The 15707-nt window shown below is 53.5% G+C and overlaps 1 protein-coding gene and 1 long non-coding RNA gene across 4 annotated transcripts in view; one reads left to right on the top strand and one right to left on the bottom strand.

The window, feature by feature from the left end:
* On the bottom strand, positions 2111-9817 carry LOC102157748. Of its 2 annotated transcripts, XR_001307852.2 has the most exons (5): positions 9483-9817; positions 8027-8246; positions 7481-7621; positions 3366-3504; positions 3075-3131 (listed from the first exon to the last, which is right to left on the bottom strand). It is a non-coding gene; the product is annotated as an uncharacterized LOC102157748 (long non-coding RNA). The 2 variants fall into 2 exon arrangements; XR_002342833.1 differs by having other exon boundaries at positions 2111-3504.
* The window catches only part of HS1BP3 (HCLS1 binding protein 3), a 38375-nt gene continuing 32546 nt past the window's right edge, over positions 9879-15707 (top strand). The window contains exons 1-2 of one of the 2 annotated variants that reach the window (XM_003354913.5): positions 9879-9990; positions 14405-14570. In XM_003354913.5, the coding sequence (XP_003354961.3) occupies positions 9959-9990; positions 14405-14570 (198 nt within the window). In that variant the 5' untranslated portion in view covers positions 9879-9958. Of the gene's footprint in view, positions 9991-10264; positions 11259-14404; positions 14571-15707 lie in introns of those variants that run through there. The other variant, XM_013996311.2, reaches the window with a different exon arrangement.

A 15707-nucleotide genomic window follows, 5' to 3' on the forward strand; every position in this document is an offset into this window, starting at 1 on the left:
CCCCCGCCACCGGCTTGGCCTACCCTTAGGTGGGGGAGGGGAGGGGACAGAGAAGAGGGGAGAAGGGAGCTTCTTTTCCAGACGTTTCACACGGGACCTCTCAAAGCCCTTCCTTGGGTTTGGGACAAGCGGCAGAGGGCTGGCGGATACTGCCATCTGCTGGTTAATGGTTCTAATAACATCACAGTGTGGCTGAACTGCCCTGAAATACAAAAACCAAGCCAGTCTGGGTGAAGACTCAGGAACCCCACAGTTGAACCTGCCCACCTGGTGCGCTAAGGAATCCTGGGTGTTGAGGCAACAAGGACCAGGTGCCTTACTGAGGTCAGGAAAGAAACTAGTGTACGGGGTTATGATAAAGACGTGGCTTCCAAAGCACCTTTGGGGTGGCTAGCTTTGTGACCCTGGTTAAGCTAACCAACCAGGCATCCTCCACCTTTTCATCTGTAAATGGAGACAGGAACTCCTACCTGCCAGATGTGCCAAAGAATAAAGGAAGCAAAGAAGGTGAAGTCCGTACCATCGTGCCTCGCCCCCAAATTAGTGGCTTTTTCTGTTTTCTGATTAGGTGAGTCTTGGTTTAACCAGTTGGAAGCCTAGTCTAACCTGTCCAGCCAGTCTCCTCGGTGGGGCCACCACTGTCTTTGAGGCGTTGCCCCTCTTCGACTTGCCCGTCTGCGATACCGTGAATACCCGTAGCCAGAAGTTGTGTCTCCACTCGATTTTCTTGGAGACTTTTGTGGACACAACCTAAAAAAAAGGATCCAATGAACTTCTCTGCAGAACAGATCCTGACTCACAGACTTTTAAAAACTTCCGGCTTCCAAATGAGACAGGGTGGGGGGTGGGGGGAGGCACTGGGGGTTTGGGATGGAAATGCTGTAAAATCAGGTTGTGGTGATTGTCGTACGACAATAAATGTAACAAAATTCATTAAAAAAAAGACTAGGAGTTCCCGTCGTGGCGCAGTGGTTAACGAATCCGACTAGGAACCATGAGGTTGCAGGTTCGGTCCCTGCCCTTGCTCAGTGGGTTAACGATCCGGCATTGCCGTGAGCTGTGGTGTAGGTTGCAGACGCGGCTCGGATCCCGCGTTGCTGTGGCTCTGGCGTAGACCGGTGGCTACAGCTCCGATTCAACCCCTAGCCTGGGAACCTCCATATGCCGCGGAAGTGGCCCAAGAAATAGCAACAACAACAACAACAACAAAAGACAAAAGACAAAAAAAAAAAAAAAAGACTAAAACCAAACAAACTCCTCTTGGAAGAAAAACTGGTGACTTTGAGAATGTGTGGTGCTGCGCTGTCCTCCAGTCATCAGCAGCGAGGAGCGTGGGGTTTCCGTTCCAGACACACGGTGGATAGGGAACCAGACCGTCTTCTCCAGCCAGGAAGACAGGCGCTAACAGAGTCAGGTAAGAGGCAGAGGACCCAGAAGTGGTGTCCCCTGGTCCAGGGAATGAGACCTTGCAAACACCCCAGAGGATGAGGACATTGGGACCGAAAGGACATTGGTTCCCACAGCAGAGGGTCAACTGGGAGCATCACGGGGCTGACCCTGAACCTGGCATCCTCAAGTTGGGTGGCCTGTCCCTGGTCTTCTGGCCCATGTGGCAAAGGCAGCCGTGAGCTTGTCAGGGGTCAGTGTCTCAGCCTGCCCTGCAAAGGATGAGGCAGTCTACCACCCTGGGGACTTGTCCCCAGGCCACGGCAACTGCCAGGTGCTTCCCACTTTCCTAGGAAGCTGATGCAACTCTAAATAATACCTTAGTTTAGGGCAGAGCCCCGGCTGGGTTCTGTCCTTCCAGATGGGCTTCCCAGCTTGCACAGAGTTGGGGGGACTCTTGTCAAAAAGTTTATCCTGATTGCTGGGGGCACAAATCTGAGTTAGAAAAACATAGGGTGACACAAGCAAAATCCCCAAAGTCACCAGCAAATCATTACAAATTAAAAGAGTAGTGAAGTACCATTTTTCTTTACTTCTCAGGTGAATAAAACTGAAGATAAAAATCCATCACTGGTGAGAGGAGAAACAAGTGGGCATTCTGTGGGCTGTGACAGCAGCAAGGTTTTAAAGCAGGAAATCCTTTGATTCAGTGCTTTCACTTGTAGGAATTTATTTAGTTACAGGTATACTCACAGAAGTGGAGATAAATATATAGGGATTTAAAAATTGAGGTAATAGTGAAAATCAGGAAGGACCAAGTGGTATTTAAAAGGCAAATTAAAGTGTGCTACATCCTCACCCATGAATCCATGTCCCTCCCTCTTAGAAGCACGAACTAGATTGGAGTTCCCTGGTGGCTCAGCAGGCTAAGTATCTGGCATTGTCATTGCTGTGGCACAGGTCTGACCCCTGGCCTGGGAACTTCTGCATGCTGCACATGCAGAAACAAAAAAAAACCCCAAAAATTTCAGTGCATGGCACAGAAAGATGCCCGCAAAGATGCTGGAATACAAGTGGGCAGAGTAGAGGGAGAGAAAGGGGCAGACTCTCAGGTGGCCACACCGAAGGTCAGGCCACACTGATGGACGTGTGTCTGTCCAGCTGTCCCTGTGTCTGTCACTGTCCTTCTGCCCCTGCTCTGTATCCCAGCCCTCTTATCTCCCTGGGGGGTCTCTCTCACTTCTTTCTGCTCTGTCTAAAAACAGATTCACATTTTTACATCATAAAACAATAAATTCTCCTTGGAGGGCTTCCTTACCATCAGATATCAATATAAACAAGTTTTCGTGTAGCACTCGCAGCAGAATTGACAGATCAAGACAACAGAATCGGGAGTCCAGAAGCAAAGCACAACGTTTGTATATATTTAAAATGTAATAATGGTGACAATTCCAGTGGCAGAAAGGTTGAAGTATTTAATAACACTTACTAATGAATGATACCAGGGATTTGACTAAGCGTTTTGAGAAAAAAAAAATTACCTTTATTTCACAACATAAACCAAAATTAGTTCTTAGTGAAGCCAGGAATTGATTGAAGAAAGTGTGTTTGTTGGTGGTGGTGTGTTTTTTGGCCACGCCACAACATGCAGAAGTTCCCAGGCCACGGATCGAACCCCAGGCACGTCGGTGACAATGCCGAATCCTTGACCACTTGACCACCAGGCAACTCCCAGGAGAAAATATCTTTGGAGGAAATACGTGAATATTTATATAGTCTGGGGTAAGAAGCACTTTTCTAAATATGATTTCATTGTAAAACGCACTGAGAGACATTTCCATGGTTGGAACTACTTTAAAAATCTTAAAATGTGCATGTAAAAAAAAATCTAAAAACAGGATTGACTTTAACCAAATGACCCCCCTCAACATCACAGACCATGGGGACACTGGCATCACATGTCCCCCTGATCTGCTCACCAGTGTGGCGCTCCTCCTAGATAGTCACCCGCATCCGACCACGAAATGAATTAGGTAAGTCCCTGCCCAGGAGCACTGGAACCATCGGCGTCGGCCCCTCAAAGGTGTCAGTGTCATGGATGACGGGAAAGCCAGGGAGCTGTCAGAATAAAAGAGGCGAAGGGGCTCGACCATTACATGCAATACACAGCCCTCCATCCAGGTCTGGACAGGTGGCAGGGGGTGGAGGAAGAACTTATAAATAAAAGACATTATTGGGACAGCTGGACAAATTGGAATACGATGGTATGCTAAGTGATAGCATCGTCTCGATGTCAAATTTCCTCAGGTCAACTATAACATTGTGGTTATAAAAGAGAATACTGTTTCTTTTTAAAATTTTTTAACATTTTTAATTAAGGTATCGTTCATTTGCCATGTCGTGCCAATTTCTGCTGTACAGCAAAGTGACCTAGTCATACACATACATCCATTCCTTTTCCTATATTATCTTTCATCAGGTTCTGTCCCAAGAGATTGGCTGTAGCTCCCCGTGCTATTCAGTAGGACCTCGTTCAGCCATGCTAAATGGACTACTTGACATCTCTGCACCCCAAACTCCCCATCCATCCATCCCACTCTCTTGCCTCTCCCCCTTGGCAACCACACGTCTGTTCTCTATGTCTGTGAGTCTGCTTCTGTTTTGTAGATAGGTTCATGTGTGCCCTATTTTAGATTCCACATATGTGATATCATACGGTATTTGTCTTTCTTCTTTTGACTGACTTCAGTTAGTGTGATAATTTCTAGTTGCATTCCTGTTGCTGCAGATGATTTCATTCTTTTTTTATGGCTGAGTAGTATTCCTTTGTATATAGGTACCACATCTTATTCCAGAGAATGGTCCGTTTCTAAGAAAGCACATGCTGAAGTATTTTAAACGAATGTCATGATGCCTACAACTCTTAAATGTTTTGGGAAAAACACACAGAGAGATAGAAAGGATGAAGCACACGAGGCAGGGTTAACCATTCTGCCGTGTCTCTGAGAGGTGCAGTCCCCTCTCCTCTCCAGGGCTGAAGGGCTCATCCCTGCTGCTGGGGAGGTCAGCAGTTCTCTGCTCTGTCCTCTCTGGGACCTGCCTTGGCCTCCCTGGGACCATCCAGCACGGGTCGATGTGGGGGTATAAAAGTACACCCACTTGTCTCAATTCAGGGGGACTCGGGAGGGTCACCCCAGCTCCCCCTGTGATGGGCTGGGGCCCCTATGGTCACTGCATCGCACTCAGATCCCTCCAGCCAGCCCTGACCCTCCCACTCCTATCGGTGAATCACCAGGGGAGGGGGGAGATTCCCACCGATTCCCTCTCAGCAGGAACCCAATTTAGGAGAAGGGTGTAGAGACGTAGTAGTATGAACCCTTCCACTTTTCTGTGGGATTTGAACCTTTTTCCAAATAAACACTTGGGGGTGGGGAATAATCAAAAGATAAAGAGGGGCTAATATTTGGAGTTCCCATTGTGGCTCAGTGGTTAACGAATCCGACTAGGAACCATGAGGTTGTGGGTTCGATCCCTGGCCTTGCTCAGTGGGTTGAGGATCCGGCGTTGCCGTGAGCTGTGGTGTAGGTCGCAGATGTGTCTCAGATCCCACATTGCTGTGGCTGTGGTGTAGGCCAGCGGCTACAGCTCCAATTAGACCCATAGCCTGGAACGTCCATATGCCACAGGAAGCGGCCCTAGAAAAGGCAAAAAGACAAAAAGACAAAAAAAAAAAAAAAAAAAGGGGGCTAATATTTATCACAAAGGGTTAGTATCTTAAATATATCAAGCATTCCTACAAATCAACAAGAAACAAAACAACTTTTCTAGGTGAAAGGAAATAAACAGGAGAGTTACAAAGAAACATTCTAAGATGGACAAACTGGTTAAACATATATTTAACCTCACTAGGAATCAAATAAATGTACTCCTACTCCTCAAACAAGAAATGCCATTTTTTCATTTAACCAAGTCAGAAGATTTAAGAAAATGAATCCAGGGCTGGCAAGGGCTTGGGAAGCCACCTCCAGCCTTCCTGGGATAGTTTAGTGGCAGATGGCAAAGCCATGGAGTAAGTTCTGTTTCCCTGGTGGCTAAGCTTGCCAGCCTTCCGCAGCCCTTGGCCCTTTAATGTCCAAACGAAAAGCCTGGAATTGCTTCGCCCCTGACACTGGGAATTCCTGAGGATTCCCCAGAGCCCGTGCTTCCTGTCACCTTTTAATCCAAGACGCTCCCTCGGAATCCCCGCCAACTTGTCACGTCCTGGGACTGCGGTGCTGCGAACCCTGTGCCCCATGCCTGGTGCCATCTTCTTCCCTTATTTCAAAGACTGTTTCCCCAAGACCGGTGTGCATGGTGGCTTGTGAAGGTTTGGGTTACAGAGCAGAACAGGCCTTCTCCATGGGGCCGGGGGCCCCCATCCGTCTCTCCCAGGGCTCAGAAGCTGCTGGCAGAAAACGCCCCTGAAGTTTCTTTGACTTTATAAGACAAAGAGATTAAGCTCCCGATCTCATTTCTCTTCTCCCAACCTAACGAGACCCTCCCTTACTCAACAAAGTACCCAGACTCACCAAGTGCCCACACGTTGGCACGTGTCCCCCCATATTTCCTCCTTGTGTATTTGGCTCAAATATCAGCCAGCGTTTCAAAGATCACCCACCCCTGTCTCCCACCATCCACCTGCCACCTTTCCATCTGATCTCCGTAGCTTAAGGACTAGACAAGTAAGTTATGGTACATCTGTGGAGGATATTCTAAGTAATCATCTAAAATGATGGCTTGGAGTTCCCCTCGTGGCGCAGTGGTTAATGAATCCGACTAGGAACCATGAGGTTGCGAGTTCGGTCCCTGCCCTTGCTCAGTGGGTTAACGATCTGGCGTTGCCGTGAACTGTGGTGTAGGTTGCAGACGCGGCTCGGATCCCGCGCTGCTGTGGCTCTGGCGTAGGCCGGTGCCTGCAGCTCCGATTCGACCCCTAGCCTGGGAACCTCCATATGCCGCAGAAGCGGCCCAAAGAAATAGCAAAAAGACAAAAAAATAAAAAATAAATAAATAAAATGATGGCTTAGGAGGAGTTCCCATTGTAGAGCATCGTAAATGAATCAGACTAGTATCATGAGGATACGGGTTCGATCCCTGGCCTTGCTCAGTGGGTCAGGGATCTGGCGTTGCCATGAGCTGTGGTGTAGGTCACAAACTTGGTTCAGATCCCGTGTTGCTGCAGCTGTGGCTTGGGCCAGCAGCTGTATCTCTGATTCGACCCCTAGCCTGGGAACTTCCATATGCCACTGGTGCAGCCCTTTTTTCGAAGAAAAAAAAAAAGGTTTGGGAGGTAATTTCACATGGAAAGCTGTTTACAGGATCATCAATGAAAAAACAAGTTACAAAACAGTAAGACTATGTACGGTTTAAAAGAAAAGCTATTTCTTATATATAGGAATAGAAAAAAAAATGTCAGGAGGGCAAGAACAACAAAATATTGATCATTGTTGTGTCTGGTACAGAATGAGAGGTGATTTTCCATTTATTCTTTTAGAATCCATATTTCCTAGTTTTTCTGCAATGACCATGAAGTCTCTCTATATAATAGTTTTAGAAAATCCTCTGCTTGCCTCCTCTGCTTCAGAATCAAGCTTCTGGAAGAGGGTGCCACACTCGGCGTCCTCACTTTCCCCCCTCTGGTCCCCTCCTCACCCCTCCCTCTCTCTGCCCTCGTCTTCCTAGTAGGATGTGGCTCATCACACCCCAGGCTGCTCCTAAAATCCTCTTGCCCTATTGTTCATTCTGTGAGTCCGGCCCTGCTTCAGGAGAAATGTGAACACTTCTGTGTGACACCCAGGGCCCCTGAGTGCAGCCTCCTCTCAGGTCACCCCTCCCCAACCTTTCTCCCCAGCTCCCTGGCCACACTATGGTTCTCTGGTAGCACCCTGGCTTTGCACTGCTGCCTAGAACACACTTTACCTCTTCTCCTCCTCCCCCTCAATCCTCCCTACCCCATATTGAACATTTTTAGCCAAGCCTTATGTAAGTACTTTACAACTATACCAACCAGAGATCCATTGCAGAAAACCCCACTTAGAGGGGTTGAAGCACTCACCCAAGAGAGAGTCTAGGGCTGGTATGGTGCCTCATGTGCCATCAGGTTCCCAGCCTCTTTCGTCCTCAATGTGTAGACCCCAGTTGTGCCTCGTTGTCACAAGCCGGCTGCTGCTGCTCCAACATCTTATGTATCTCCTTTCTAGGCAGAAGACAGAAAAGGTACAAAGAACTTTCTCTTTGTAAGGTCTCTTTGCAAGAACCTCTGTATAGATGGCAGAATTAGGTCACATGGCACCTTCTAACTGTAAGGGAGGTTTAGAGCCTGAGTGCTTTACCTATGCAGCCTCTGTGACAGTAAAAGGCAAAGAGGAAGAGGCTGTGAATGGCTTTGGGGCAGCTCATCTACAGAGTCTGCCATACATTTCCTCTTATTTCAGTCACCTGTTTTCTCATTTAATTCACAGCAGTGCTATGAGTTAAAAGTTCTATTTTACCAATGAGAAAACCAAGGCCAAAGAGTACCCACTTTTTCATGCCCCACGTCTGGCACCACATCCACCTGGAAGAACCCCTGTCTGCCCCAACCCCTAGCTGAGCTGCTTACATGCCATTCCCCGTGCACCCTGGGCCTGCCCTCGTGTGGACAGCTCCACCTGTTCCCGAGTGGCATGTGAGCCCCGCAAGGGAGGCCTGTGTCTTCTGCATTCCCAGGGCCTGGCGAGGTCACAGGCTCAGAGCTGTGCCCAGGAGCGTTCGCCGAGTGACAAATGAGGTGGTAGCTCTGCTCAACCTGACTGCCAGCCCCATGAGGTGCCAAAGCATCACTGTAGAAGACAGAGACACATCAGCGGGTCCCCAGAAGACCCACCCCACCAGAAACCATGGCAGTGCTGGTGCACAGCGGCATGGCCAGAATTCAGATTAGACCCCCTGCTGGCTGTGGTGTCTCTAACTGACCGCACTGCCTCTGAGGTCCAGTGACGTCCCTGGGGGTGACTGAGGCCCGGAGCGCTCCTCCCAGGGCAGCAAGAAGGGGGACTATAAGCTCCTCCGCAATGTGGTTTGCGTTACCGCAGCTTCAGCCATGGAAGGGGCTCCTCGAGTCAGGCAGGAAGCAGAAAATATCAGATTTAGATTCCACATTCCATGCATTGTATACAATTATCCGCTGGAGCCACATAGGGGCACGTGGGACCCACAGAGGCAGAAAATGGGATTGTTCTCCGGGACAGGGTTACTCTTTCATGGGAACCAGTGGTATTCTTGGCCGGCGCCAGGTGTGCCAAGGCCCCCAGCGGTGTGCACTCTGGAATCCTGGGGCCTGCAAGGTATTGGCGACAGGCAGGCTACACATTAGAGCAACACAAACACACTGCTGGTCACTAGGACCCAGGCCCTGAGCTAAGCGTTTTGCAGGCAGTTGCAAAAGAGCTGGCGAACTCGTTGACCAGAGTTCCAAGGTGGTGCAGGTGGGGCGGGAGGCTGGTTCTTTGGGAAAATGCAGTCAAGCAGAAGCCCCTCCTGCTCCTGCCAGAGGGCAGGGAACAGCCCTGGGACTTGGGGTCAGAAGAAAGGAGGAGAGGGCACCTGGGAGAGAGATCTGCACCCAGAGAGGGGGTTCAGTAGCTCTCTAAGAAGGAAACTTGGGGTGACGAAGTCTGTCTCCTTGACTAAGCTTTAGATTCTTCTGTACCTTCTCTTAGCTGAGCCTGGACTTTGGTCCCTGCCCTGTCCTTGGCCAGCCCAGCCCAGTCTCAGGCAGAATCCTGCTCCCTCAGTTTAGAGAGAATCCCCACCCGGGATATCTGATCCCTCTGAACCAGCGCCTCCTCCCCCACCCCCTCTAAGCCCTTGGGCCTGCCTTCAGCAAGAAGCCCCTACCCGACCCTCACCTACTCCTGAGCCCTCTCCCCACTGACCCAGCTGCAGGAGTCTTGAAGAGCGTCTTCCTGTCTGTTTTAACAAGCCTCAGAACAAGGCCCCCTAAGTGAGGGAGAAGAAAGACCCCGAGTTCCCAGCAGCTTTTGCTGGACAGGCCCGGTTGGCCCCTGGAAGCTCACCCCTCACGGAGGGCTCTAATTTATCTGCCGGTTCTGTCACCTCATTGGAGCCTCCTAACATCTCTCTGAGCATCCCTGGGGCCGTGGCCGCCCATGCCCTGTTTCATCAAAGCTCAGAACGTCTGAAGCAGGGTCCTGGGCGCTCCGATGCTTGCACCTGGCGCTGTCACTAATAACGAGAGGCCCACACCAGGACGAGGACGTGCGTGCGAGCAGGACGGCTCGGACATAGGGTCGCGGGGGCCGCTCAGCTCCGGGGGCCCGCGGACGCCCTCCGCCCTCAGTCCCTGCGCAGAGGTCCAGCAAGGCCCGCAAACGCACCGGCCGAGCGCTGCGCGTCCGGCCCAGCGCGGTGGCCGCTAGGCGGCGGGCCGGGGCCGGGCCGGGCCGGGGCGGGCGGGGCGCGGGGCGGGGACGCGGCGACGCCGGCGCCTGCGGGTCCCGTGACCGCGCGCCCCGCCCGGAGCCTCGCCGTCATGCAGTCCCCGGCGGTGCTCGTCACCTCCAGGTGAGCCCGACCCCGCACCTGGCGCCGCGTCTCAGGCAGCGTGGAGTCGGGGGCTCGGGGGCCCGGGAGCCGCGGCCGGTTGCTCCCAGGGCGCGGGAGCCGGCAGAGGCAGCGGCTCCCGGGCTCCCGGTCTGCCGCCCAGGCTCCCCAGCGCGGGGGCCGTTGACCCGGGCTCGGCCCCTCCACCGCCCCGCGGGAGAAGCGGGCAGCTGCGAGTGCCCCCGTTTTACAGATGGGGAAACTGAGGCCTCCCCCCCCCCGCAAGGGCTAATGAACTCACCCAAGACCCACTGGAAGGACTGGACGGGCAGGTCCCGCGCAGGCGGGCAAAGAGGGAGGCTCACTTCTCCCCTTTCCTGTCCATCTGCCTTCATTTCTTTTCGGGAACCTAGTTTTGTATCTTTTCAGCGCTCATCGTGTGTACGGCCCAGTGCACGGCAGTGGGGACGGGGTGAACCGGGCAAGGCTGGGCCCAGCAGGGGAAACAAGGATGGAGGCAGACCGATGCTGAGACAGGGTCGTGGGTTCCGGTCGCCATGGGAACACAGGGCAGGGTGTAACCCCGGCTTCTGGGAGGCAGTGAATGAAGCCAGGCTCTGCTGGAGGAGTGGGCATGAACCAGGTGAGGGGGGAGAAGAGGAGGCGGCTGCTCCAACAGGTGGCTCAGACAAGTGCAGTTTGAGCAGAGGCCTTGGCAGGGTCCCTGGAGGCAGAGGATGCAGTGTGGGCCCACCCTGGTTCCGGGTGGAGGACTCAGCGCAGAACAGATCCTGGAAAGGCTGCGATGTCCGTGCTTTTACTTCCCCCCTTTCTAATATCTGTCTAGCCACTCACTGCAACTATTTTCATATACTCCACCCTGTTCCCTCTACACAAGATCTTGGACTAAGGCATCAGTCTCTTACACAAATGAGTGGTGTTTTTCCAGCTGCAGTCTGAACATCCCTGTGCCCTCAGGCTGGTCTAGAAAAGTACGATTCTTTAATCGAACCTTGATGTCAGCCCTTGCTTGGTGTCCTCTGCCTGGTTGCTGGTCATGTCCTCGTTGGCAGAAGCGTCCCTAGTGCCACACAGCTCACCCCCACCCCCTCTCGCTGAGTCTCAGTTTCCTTTTCTGCAAAAAGGGCGTTTGAGGTTGGCAGGTGTGAGCAGACCAATGAGGGTGTGACTTTGGCGCTGGGAGCTGGGGTAGCAGGTGGATGGCTTCCCTCACTGCCCCGCCTGCACGGGGCTTCTTCACAGATGCTGGGGCTGGTGGTGAAGGCCAGGTGAGTGGTTCTAGGATACAGCAGTGAACCCCTTTCCCAAACTTCCATGGGGCAGGTGGACAGTGGGTAAATGCGTGGTGTGTAGGGGGGGTAAATGGTGTGAAGGAAAATAAAGGGATGGGGAAAGAGTGTGCTAGGAGGAGGGCGTGGCGTGGGCTGGGAGGGTCTTTCTGAGAGAGTGGCGGGTGGGCAGGTGCCTGACAAACGAAAGGGCAATTTTAAGAAAGAATGTACTGGGCAGAGGGCACAGCAGGAGCCAAGGTTCTGGGGCAGAGGGGTGCTTGGGCCCCAGCGAGGAGGCCACTGTGGCCCGAGGGGAGTGAGGCAGGAAGAGTGTCGAGGGATGTGGCGCAGAGCTGGGGGCCTGGGGGCAGGGGACCGTCCAGATAGGCCTCCCCGGCTGAGGTGTCACAAAGGGCCGCTGTGCTGTGCTGACGGGAGGTGGGTGAGCTGGGCGCAGCGAGGAGGCCCTTCAGGAGACGCTGGCAGTGATCCACTGAGAGCTGATGGTAGCTTGGTCCAGCGTGACGGTGGCAGGGAAGGTGAGAAGTATCTGGGTTCTGGCTATGGTGCGAAGGTTGAGCTTTCAGGGGGTTTTAATAATTGGCTCTGAGAACAAGAAAAAGGAGTCAAGGAGTTCCCGTTGTGTCTCAGTGGGCTAAGAACCCAACACAGTGTTCGGGTGTTCAATCCCTGGCCTTGCTCAGTGGGTTAAGAATCCAGCGTTGCCACAAGCTGTGGCGTATGTCACAGCCGTGCCCTCGGATCCCGTGTCACTGTGGCTGTGGCTGTGGGGTAGGCTGGCAGCTGCAGCTCTGATGCGACCCCTGGCCTGGGAACTTCCATGTGCCGCAGGTGCAGCCCAAAAAAGAAAAGAAAGAGGAGTCAAGATGGACTGCAAGGCCTTTGTCCTGACTGTCTAAAAAAGTGAAGTTGCAGCGGCCCCGACGGGAGACTGAAGAGGGCGGGTTTGGGGGAAAGGTGGGAATCACTGCTGGTCTGGACGCGGTCCTTGGGAGGCTTGTTGACAGCCACGTGGAGGTGTTGGGCCGGCAGCTCGGAGGAGTGTGGCTTTGAGGGGAGAGTCGGGACTGGAGAGAGGAGTGGGGGGACCGCTGGCCATAAATGGTGTTTAAAGTGTTGGACCTACTGGGGATCAGCTGGGGAAGGCTGCTGTGCGAGAGAGGCCTAAGGGGGTGCTCTGGGCGGGATTGGGGGGACCACGCAGGGAAGCTGGGCAGGAGTGGCCAGGAGGGCAGAGAGCCGAGAGAGACTGGGGGTCCTGGGAGCCAATGAGGACAGAGCTTCAGGGAGCAGGAGGGACTGTCACGTGTTGCTGGAGTAGGAGGAGCAGGAAAAATGACCTTTGGGTTTAAAGACCGGAGGTCCCTGGCCACCTGGGCATGCGCAGTTGCAGTTGCATGATGAGGACAAAAGACTCGTTGGAAAAGGTTCAAGATCAAACAGGAGAGGAACCCGGGACAGTGAATAGAGGCCGTTCTCTTGAGTTTTCCTGAAAGGGGAGGGAAATGCAGCAGTAGCTCAAGAGGATGATTGGGCCACAAGAGATCTTTGGTTTGTAAGGAAGGGAGAATGATCCAGGAATGGCACAGAAAAGAGCAGGTAGACACAACATCCTTGAGAAGGTGAGGGGTTGGCCTCAGGTAGGGGCCAGCCAGAGTGGCCCCGGTGGCAGGGGAGGCAGATGCAGGCCAGCTGTGGATGCCCCGGGACATGCTCGGACGTTCTCCCTCTGCTTTCCTTTCTCAGTAAATAAACAGGAAGCAGGGTCATGAGGGAGAACAGGTACTGGGGTTTGCTGGGTCAGGCAACTCAGACTCCAGGTCTTTCTACTCAGCGGGAGGCCCTAGGAGCAGTGTCAGCATCACCAGAAGGCCGCTTAGAGATGCGGACACCCAGGCCCTGCCCCGGACCTGCTGGATCAGAATCTGCATGTTGACAAGATCCCCAGGCGACTTAGATGCACTTCACAGTTCGAGAAGCTTGATCTGGGGTGTAGTTGGGCAAACTACACCTATGGGCCAAATCCTGCCTACCACTTACTTTTGTAAATAAACTTTCTGTACTGTCTGTGGCTGCTTTCGCTCTAAAACGGCTGAATTAGGTGGTTGTAATGGAGACCCTGTGGCCTGGAAAGCCTGAGATATTTACTATCCTACCCTTTACAGAAAAGGTTTCCTTGGAGGCCCAGGGAAGAGGGAGAGAGCGGGGATTAGGCTCAGGCATGTAAGTCAGCTGGCGGATGTGGTAACGTGAAGAGTGAGTCAGCAGCCTGGATCTGCCTTTCTCACCAGTTCCCAGATGAGATGCTGCGGGGACCACATTTGGGGAACCCCAGGTCGGGACTAAGGCAGGGTTGCCAGGCCCAGCGTAGCAGCTTGCAGGTTGTGGCTGTGAATTTCAGGAGGCCCGGTCAGCCTGACTGTGTTTACCTGGTCACGTGCAGCTGCTGGGTGCAGCTTCAGAGAACTGGAGAGTTTAGGGAAGAGGGCAGGGGAGCTGAGGCCTGAGGCTGCGACCCCAGCACTAGAAGGGGCCTCTCAGCTCGGGAGGCGTGGGAGGGACAGCAGAAAGGTGGAGGGATCAAGGATGCAGGTCCTGGGGACCTGTCAGGTGTGGGGTTCTGAGAGGGAGGAGGAAGCTGGGCTGAGAGGAGCTGCAGGTCACTGGGGACATGGGGTAGGGGGGCAGCCTAGAGTGAACCCTGCCCCTACCTCTGACCTCTGAGCCCAAGGACAGGTGACTCCTTTTTGTGTCTAAGCAGTAGTATCCCTTGGTAGGGCTGTGGAAGGCGGGAGTGCCTTGTGTGTGCATGTTGCAGGGGGAACCTCCAAACAGAGCCTGTGACAATGCCAGCTACTTCCTCGTTGTCACCTGTTTTCCTACTGGGAAAACAGCCCTTTGTTCCTGAGTGACCCAAAGGCGGGGCCTGGGCCTGGGAAGCCAGGCTTTAGGAGGGGCTGGCATGTGGCGGGTGGGTAGCCTGGAGCTCTGGCCACAGAGGACAGCCAGCAGAGCAGCCCCGGCCCCAGGCCCGCTGGGCCACCCCGAGGTCCTGCCTGCGTTTTGCTCGGGAAGCCTGCTGACTTGCACCTGAGTTTCCTTTGCCTTCTTTCCCTCCGCAGGCGAGTTCAGAATGTCCACACAGGCCTGGACCTGACGGTGCCGCAGCACCAGGAGGTGCGGGGCAGGATGATGTCCGGGCACGTGGAGTACCAGATCCTGGCGGTCACCCGGCTGGCTGCATTCAAGTCGGCCAAGCACAGGCCCGAGGATGTCGTCCAGTTCTTGGTGAGCTGGGGGCTCGGCCGGGATGCTCCCGAGGGGGCCCAGGGGTCCAAGTAGACAGACACACTTGCCACCAGGGTGCAGGGAGCATCTGGATGTGAGCCGTGTCCTAGCCAACACTCACTCAGCCTGAGAGTGCCAGGGCGTGTTGGCGCTAAGGACACCAGTGAATCGTGGTTGTGGTGTGACAGGGGAGACAGACCTGTAAAGAGACAGATGCAGGTGGTGACAGGAGCTGAGGGGAAGGGAGGGCTGTGGGAGTGTGGAGAAGGGGCCCCCAGCCCTCCTAGGGAAAGGGTTCTGGAAGGTTTCGCAGAAGAGGTCGGGGCTGAGCTGTGTTTTAAAGAGCAGGTGGAGAGGTCCGCCTTCTGGCAGCTGAGATGCTCCCACTGTCCCCCCTTTAACCTCAGCCAGGAAAATATCCACAGAAATTTCACGTCTCTACATCTAGAGATGGGTAGATTGAAACATATAGAGGAAGCGGAACCAGGGGAACGGTGGAGGTGGTGTTTGCAATCCTGGGTCCCCAGCCTCGGCAGCCAAGCCTGCAGCCACGGAGAACCCAGTAGCATCAGGGAGGCAGGACGAACAACTCCCGCCTCCTGGCCTTGGCGGGGCCTGCAGTGCTGTCGCTCCAATTGCAGAGTCGCCCTCAACTCTAGCCCCCGTCCCCCACCCACAGTGGTGGCGCTCCTAAATCCAGCAACCCCAGACATGGCAGAGGTGCCACGATCCCTGCTCCACCCCCTTCAGTGGTGGCAGAGCCTGTGACCAGAGACTCTGGACACGCAGAGGTGCCCATCATCCCAGTGTTCCAGGCAGTGACAACAGTGACAGTGCAGGGCACCAACAAGCAAGGAGGCACAAGCAGTGACAACGAGGGTACCGGGCAACACCTTTGTCAGAGGCAGTGGAGGCTGGAAAAATAATCGGTCCTCAGGTATAACCAGGGGCAGCTCAGGTAAGGAAACCAAAGGCTAGTGCTGTAGCGCCACCTACTGGAAAGTAAAAGAAAAGCCTCTAATCCATTGAATCGTTCAAAGCAAGTTTTTTTTAAAAAGTTTTATCTAAAGAAGACAGGTATTTGCTACTTCATGTATACCTGCAGAGGAACAACTCATCAAACATCATGAAGAATCA

This window comes from Sus scrofa, chromosome 3 (genome assembly GCF_000003025.6).
Source record: "Sus scrofa isolate TJ Tabasco breed Duroc chromosome 3, Sscrofa11.1, whole genome shotgun sequence".
Classification (NCBI taxonomy): domain Eukaryota; kingdom Metazoa; phylum Chordata; class Mammalia; order Artiodactyla; family Suidae; genus Sus; species Sus scrofa.